General features: G+C 30.0%; 1 protein-coding gene across 1 annotated transcript; it reads left to right on the top strand.

Annotated features, from left to right (window-relative positions):
- The first annotated feature begins 773 nt into the window (after nt 1-773).
- Nucleotides 774-3648, top strand: LOC112518365 (protein LIFEGUARD 2-like). The gene is made up of 4 exons (XM_025126030.1): nt 774-1122; nt 1238-1351; nt 2732-2889; nt 3014-3648. The coding sequence occupies exons 1-4, from the start codon at nt 861-863 to the stop codon at nt 3218-3220; spliced, it is 741 nt and encodes a 246-aa protein (XP_024981798.1). The 5' UTR covers nt 774-860; the 3' UTR covers nt 3221-3648.
- The last annotated feature ends 4543 nt before the right edge of the window (nt 3649-8191 follow it).

Genomic DNA, 8191 nt, shown 5'->3' with positions numbered 1-8191 from the left:
CAATTTTTATTGTGGTAATTTGGATTTTTTTAAAAAAATCTTCAATTTAATATTTGAATTTAAAATAAAACGAGATTTAAAACGAAAATTAGATTTTATTGCATTAATTTTTGGTAAAAAACGAATTTTAGTTATTTTTTTATAATTATTTTACAATTTTAAATATGAGGTGAAATATTATAGTTAAAATAAAAAATTAATATGACGTGAAATATTTTAGTTGGCAAAAAAATCTGGATGATATTAGCATTAACAGTTCAACATGTCAATCAGACCCTTAAATAAACAAAAAGTTTGATAAAGACCCCTAAATAACGATTTTAAAAATTGGTTCCCTAAAATAAAAATTTGGTGAAAGTTGGTTCCATCTTGATAAAAAATTTCCTATTAAAAATCAAATCATTTTTTAAGTTTTTAATTACACTTTATACCTTTATAATTAATTATTTAATTTATTTTATATCTTTTAATTTTTTATTTTACATTTTAGCCTTTACTATATTAACCTGTATATGAATTAAAGTCGTTTTTTCAATTATATCATTAAAAAATACATTTTTTACATCTAAATATTTGATGTCATTTTCGATCGGTTATTAGAGTAGAAGAGAGTATGTGTGAAAGATCTGGAAGAGTCAATTTGTTGCACGTGGCAAGATATAACGCGAACACGTCAAGAAGTTTCTCGCGTCGTCCACAAAAACCAGTTATTCGTCACCTTTTATAACTCCTCCCCATTCACAATTTCTTCCTCATCAATCTACAATTTGTTCGAATTTTCCGATTTTGGAACTCTAATTTCTCAATCTTTGAATCGATTCTGAGTCGAATAACCGAATTTTCCCACTGATTTCATAAAGATGATGAGCCAGAGCCAACTACCGGTTCGGAAGGCCGACGTGGAGTCGGGAACAAGCCGAGATCTGTATCCGATGATGTTGGAGTCGCCGGAACTCCGGTGGTCGTTTATTCGGAAAGTATACTCCATCGTCGCCATACAATTACTCCTCACCGTCGCCGTTGGTGCCGTTGTCGTCTCTTATCGTCCCATCGTCACTTTCTTAACAACTACCACAGGTGGATTGGCTTGTTACATTCTTCTAATCATCACTCCATTCATCAGTAAGTTATCATAGAATCATTCATTTTTTGTTTGATTTCTTCTGTATATGATCATTTGTGGTTTGAATCTGTGTATAAATCGTTAATTAATTAGGATCGATTTGATGTTGTACAGCCTTATGCCCGTTGTATTACTATCATCAGCGTCATCCAATCAACTATTTTCTTCTCGCGATCTTCACTGCGTCTCTTGCTTTTGCAGTCGGTTTGACATGCGCATTCACTAAAGGTAAGCCCTCGATATTATCCCTAAATTCGTGTTTTATAGGAGTAATGTTCATGATTTGATTTCGAATTGCTGTCATAAATTAGTGGAATTAAAAGAAACAAAATGGTGGATTTGGTCCTCCATTCTGAGTGATCTTCATCCATATGGTATATCGAATGTCGAATGATGCATTAATTTGCCTGATCTTCGGATTTCTTGTTGATGCATATGATCATACGGTGGGTATACATACACACTGGTGTATCTAGCTCAATTCTAGATTATATCAAGCAATTAGAGATTATAACCATTTAGAGAGATTATATATAAGGTTTGTTCTTGAAAGTTATGCTACATGTCACATTAATTGTACATTGTAATATATGATAAATATTAATATCTTAAAACAAGTTTAGTCTTGTTTTTGAACGCAAAGGCTAACGATCCTTCGAATCAACTATTACATTAATTGTGCATTCTAATATATGGTAGGAATCTGTAGCATGGAGCTCTAAGTTTTTCCTACTTACTATGTCCATCATTTTATCTGGTCGTACACTAGTTTTGGCTTTTCTTTTTTATATTTGTCTACATTGTGCTTTGTCTTTACTTGCTCATTTTTAACGGGAAATTGATCAAAATAGCTAATCTTCCCGACTAAATCCACTTTTTAGCCATTTAAAAAAACCAAATTCTCATCTTAATAAGATATTACTGGGAAAAGCCTATTTTCATATTGAAAACAAAAAGGGAAAAAAATGTTTACGCAAATGAGAATCCTTACGTAAATATTTAAAGCTTTCTTTTTTATATTTTAATCTTAAAATCGAGTTTGCACGAATGCATTTTCGTAAGCTCTACATGTGATTAAAAAATGAATTTGATCGGAAGATTAACTATTTTGGTCGATTTCACTGTTTTAACCTATATTCCTCATATTTGTCCTTGTTGCCTTGTCTATTAAAGGACCCATTGCTTTCCTTGACCAATCTCTTTCCTTTTTAATTTTTGTTTTACATGCTTGTTTCTCCACGGAAACAACTTTTCCTCCCTTTGTGGTGGACGTAAGGTTTGCATCGGTGTGAGATTTACTAGGTGTCAATTTAACTGTGTGTGTCTGGACCAGTTTCTTGACTAATCCCATGGTGTCCTGGAAAACAGTCAAGAAAATCCCTAATGGGTATGGCGAGACTAGAACCGGAGGAGCCCCAAAGGCTCTAGCCTAACCCCTCGAGGTTAACGATATTGGTCTTGATTGGTAGGAATGCGACTTCTTGTTCTTTATCATAATGTTGGTGAGAGATATGTTGAGATTCCTATTTTGTGTCGGAAAACCAATTAACCGTTCGACATTGATCAATAGAATAGATTGCTCATATTGTTTGACGATATTAATTGCAGGGAAGGTGATCCTCGAGGCGGCTATTTTAACCGCCGTGGTGGTTGTGAGTCTCACTTTGTTCACATTTTGGGCCGCAAGGAGAGGCTATGACTTCAATTTCTTGGGGCCGTTCTTGTTTGGTGCCCTTATGGTTCTTTTCGTCTTTTCCCTCATCCAGGTTCGTTTTTGTGTGAATGAGGTGCTGTTTGTTTCTTTTCACATTAAGCCGTCAGTATATATGAACTAAATTGTCTGTATGAATATTAGTACATATTCCATGATTTGGGCTTTCTTTTGTGCAGCTATTCTTTCCTCTGGGTAAGACCTCGACAATGATATACGGGTGTTTAGGAGCCATAATCTTCTGTGGGTACATCGTCTACGATACTGATAACCTGATCAAACGCTATACATATGACGAGTACATTTGGGCTGCAATATCTTTATATCTCGATATCCTCAACCTATTCATGTCGTTGCTTACCATCTTAACTGGGGCCGATGATTAGAAGTATGATCGTCAGGTGGTTGTTAATATTGATTTGCACGAACAATTACAGTTTTGATGGAGTCTGTGGATAAATGCAATAGGAATTGGTAAATATTGGTTGATGTTGTTGATGGGTAATTTCCTGTCTTTTAAACGGTAGCTATTTGTTTAACGTTGAAAGAGTCCCTTTCTTTTCGAGAAATGGTTTTTACGAGGCTAAATACTTGCGAGCGTCCTCGTGAAATCGAAGGAATTGAAGATAAAAGAAGAGTTCGTATGCCAGAAGAAAGTATTGACATGTGATTAGATAGATATTCATTAGCTATATATACCAGATGCTATGTACCTGCCTTGTTGTTGAATCTAAATAATAAAAGTTGCATGTTTTTAGCCCATTTAAGTCGAGGATCCCGTTCCGTCTTGCTCGCCCGCTTTATCGTCTTGCCGTTTGTCTGGTTGTTGTTGTTGCTAGTGTGAATCGAGTCAAGTAGCAGATTGTTGTCCAATTATGTAATATTGACCATTTCAACAAAATCCAGTGCCTAATTACACTCATATTTTATTTACAACGAGATATAAAATATCAAAAGGTAAAAGTTACATAATTTTATCAGAGATCATGTTATAAGTGGATTTTATGATATTTTTATTTCCAGTTTTCTTTATTTCTGAACTTTTGAAAATTGATAGTGTTCTTACATATGACCGATAAAACGGCATGTTTTTATTCCCTTTCATGATATAACGACGATAAAAATTGCATGATGTGCAACTCAATTACGACAACATCATTAAAAGTTCTAATTTATAGTCTAATTTATGCTATAAATTAGAACTTTTTACACGCTAATTGATCTTATCAAGCATGCGTTAATACCACAAGTTAACCTATCTCGAGCTTTAGCCATAAATGAACTGATAAAACCTAAACTTTGGATCCACAGTATATATGTAAGTCGAGTTTGTTAAACAAGCTTCAAACTTGAACTCAAATATTAAAAAAAATACTGTGCAAGCTCAAACAAACCGCTATTCAATTCGTTAAACACCAATTATACTTCTGATGCATGTATAGATCTCGACTCTGGTTAACTTCCATGACAAATGAGAATACAAAGATTTTTGCAATTTTCTCTAATCGTATCAAATCTGGGATTTTTGTTGATTTGAATAAAGAATAAATATAGTATTCAACTTTTTAAAACATGTAATTAATGTCGATTATAAAATTATCAAATATAAAAAAAACATTTAAAATATATTATTTTTCGTATTCAAAACATGTATTTATACTATATTATAAAACATTTGACAAAAACTATTAAAAACTATTTTTTATGCATGAAGTACTGTATATTAATGCATATTACTTAAAACTTAAGACTACAAGTAAATTGTGCGTAAGTACATCTTATTAAAACTTCATCTTTGAATTCGTATAACTAACTATGGATAAATATAATCAAATACAAGATAAACATCTCATTTTAAATATAAAAAATCTAAAATATAATTAGGATAATTATTGAATTCTAACAGAATCATTCTCTTTATAAAAATTATATTGTTAAGACAAAAATAAATTACTTTGCTATCACTATCAGACTTTAATTAAATTATAATAAAAAATTAAATTAAAGAAATTATACAAAAAATGATAATTTTTAAATAGTTAATTTAATATTAATGTTGATATATTTTTGTCAAATTTTTATGATATCTTTGCAAATTTATTTTTATTTAAAAATAAAAACATTATCATTATCGAAACTACATAAACCGTATTATATCAATAGATACAAAAAATAAAACGAAATATTAAAATGAAGATGTATCTCACTGCATTGCGCGAGTATACATCTAGTTATTATATTATAAAACATTTGATAAAAACTTTTAAAAAACAATTTTTTATGCATGAAGTATTGTTTATTGAAACATATTACTTAAAATTCAAGATTACAAGTAAATTGTGTGAAAGTGCAACTTATTAAAGCTTCATGTTTGAATTCGTATAACTAACTAGAGATAAACATAATTTAGGGGATAAATATCTCATTTAGATATAAAAAATTTAATTAGGATAATCATTAAATTATAACAAAATACTTAAATATTATCTTTATATAAAAAATATATTATTAAATCAAAAATAAAAAAAATGAATACAAAAAAAAAATTTAAATAGATAGTTTGGTATTAATATCAATATTTTTTTCACTTCTTTATGATATCTTCATATTTATATCTCATTCAAAAATAAAAACATTATTGTTTTCTCAAAACCACATAAAACCATATTATAACATCGACTGAGACAAAAAAACACAAAATATTAAAATTAAGATGTATCTCGCTGCATTAATAAATACAATATCTCATACATGACTTCTTTATATTGTTTTAAACATGTTATAAATCGTAATATCATTTATAAATTATCAAATACGGACACAAAAAAAAAATCATAAAAAAAAAATTAAAAAACATATTATTTATCTTTTTAAAACATTGTATTTCATTAACATATGTATAATAATACGTATGTAATGCACTTTTGTATTTACATCAGACACCGATCAAAACAAGGGTGGTGTCTGATTGGTTTAATCTTGAACTTCAAATGTCAAAAATGTCGGTTTCATGTTCAAATCCAAGAAGGAATAAAAATCTCCTTGTGACTACAAAAATTCAAATACAATGACTCCAAACTACCCGTAAAACAAGTGATCATCATGAAATTAATCGACTCGCATAACGAGTTATAAGAAAGGAATAGACACCCAACATTTTACAATGACATAGAAGAATGTAAGTCAATTTATGGTATAAAAAAGAATAGACACCCAACACTTTACAATCACATGTCTTGGCTTTTGCTCTAAGTATCACATGGCCATGGATACCCACATTCATTGGTCTTTCATAATCTTCACCATCCCTACTTTTTTAATTTCAAAAAACTTAATTTATATGGTGACAAATTGGAGTTTTATAAAAAGTGTTTGGATTAGCTTATGGTAATACCATACCGGATAAGTTAATAAAATAGATAGAGATACCTTTTTCTTTTTCCATCCAAACACTAAAACTTCTTATTGTCAGTACCACATCGGAATAAGTTAATAAGTTATAAACATCAAAAACTCCTTATTACTGGTGCCAAACAGGTATAAACATTTTTTTTCCCATCCAAACACTAAAAACTCCTTATTACTGATATCACACTGAAATAAGTTAATAAGCAATCCTAAATACCAATCTTATCAAAATTTTAAGATTAAAAAAGAGTCATTAGAAAATATGTTGAAAAATTGATGTAGCTTTATGGTATCCAAACATGGGTCTCACTCAAGGTCACTTCAATACTTTTAAGAAGTGCATTACATTTGGTCTACAATTCCTTTCAAAACATTGAGAACCATAAGATATAAAAACATAATCTTGTGATTCATATTTGATGCAAAGATTAACTATGTAAGAAATACAGTTGTACGGGTCAAAATCAATCAATCAATCACAAGGGTGGTGTCTGATTGATTTGAGTTTAAGCTTCAAAGGTCTCGTATTCAAATCCAAGGAGGAATAAAGATCCCTTGTGGTCACAGATGTTTAGATGCCGTGACTTCGGGCTACCTGCAAAGGAGGTGGTTGCCCTTGGGATTAGTCGGCTCGTATAACGGGTTAGATATAAAAAAGGGTCAAAATCGTCTTTTGCCAATTGCATTTACATCATGTTATTAGTTAAAGATGTGATTTCGTCTCTTTGTGACCAGTCGAATGGCTGTTTCAAGGACTCTCATGCCAATAAGTAAAACAATTCTACAGTTTTACTTGAACATATATAATAAACATGAATCATAAGTTAATATGCTCTAGCCACACCTAGACCTAGACCTAGACCTAATTAACATCAATGGGCTAGTGGGGATCCAAACCTCAGCCTTTTTTAACGTACATCAATCAGGTATTGTCACAGACGACATAGGTCGTGACCCTAAACACATTTTTGTCTGCATTTGAACAATATTCATTTGGTTGAAATTTGTGGACCAAATTTGATTACAAAAATCCATTGTTATTTTGAAAAAGAGGGTTGTTTATTAGAGATTATGACAACACCTATAACTTTTGGGGAATAAAATGAGACTTTTAGAACTTTGGTTGTCATGAAATAAGACCAAAGTTGATGTATGAATGAAAGAGAATATTTTATTTGTTTTTAAAATGGGAAAAATCTCATAAATTTTGTTCTGTTATAATTAGACTGGGTTTATAGGACGTATAAAGTGTTTAAGTGTCTTAATTGAATGTTTTATATGATCAAAAAATAAAGTATCGTATCTAAAAGTGTTACAATAAGTTTATAGGACACTTTCGAGAGTCGTAACAAGTTTTTCAAGATCTTTTTGAAATAAAGTGTCATATTAACTATTTTTTATAAGATGTTTTTTTTTTTTTAAATATCCTATAAACTCGCCTTTTTTTTTTATAGGATCCTTGTGTTTACAAGACACATTTTCAAATAGTATCCTATAAAATAGTTAATACAACATTTTACTTTAAAAAAAATTAAAAACTTGTTATGACGTCCAAAGACGTCCTATAAATTTATTGTAATACTTTTAGATATAACGTTTTATTTTTTGGTCTTATAAACTTAAGTCCTATAAGACACTTTATTAGGATATTAAAACAGACCTGTAAACTCAATTTTGTTTTAATAAATATGTCTTATTTTTAATTCTAAAAATTAACGTAAATACAGTTAAATATAAAAAAAAATTAATATCTATATTATTGTAAGTAGAGTAACGTACTTTCAAAACTTAATTTCTATTTTGGGTAACGTACTTTCAAAACTTTCATTTTGGTACCTAAGATGTAAAGTTTTAAACATTTAAGTACCCGGATAACCAACCAATTGAAGCATTAACCGGTTACCATGTTGATGTGGTATCCGGTTAATGCTTCAGTAAATAATACCATT

This window comes from Cynara cardunculus (assembly GCF_001531365.2).
Source record: "Cynara cardunculus var. scolymus isolate 2C chromosome LG 9, CcrdV1, whole genome shotgun sequence".
Taxonomy (NCBI): Eukaryota; Viridiplantae; Streptophyta; class Magnoliopsida; order Asterales; family Asteraceae; genus Cynara; species Cynara cardunculus.
The sequence above is the reverse complement of the archived record's forward strand: the minus strand, read 5'-3'. Positions and strand labels throughout refer to the sequence as shown.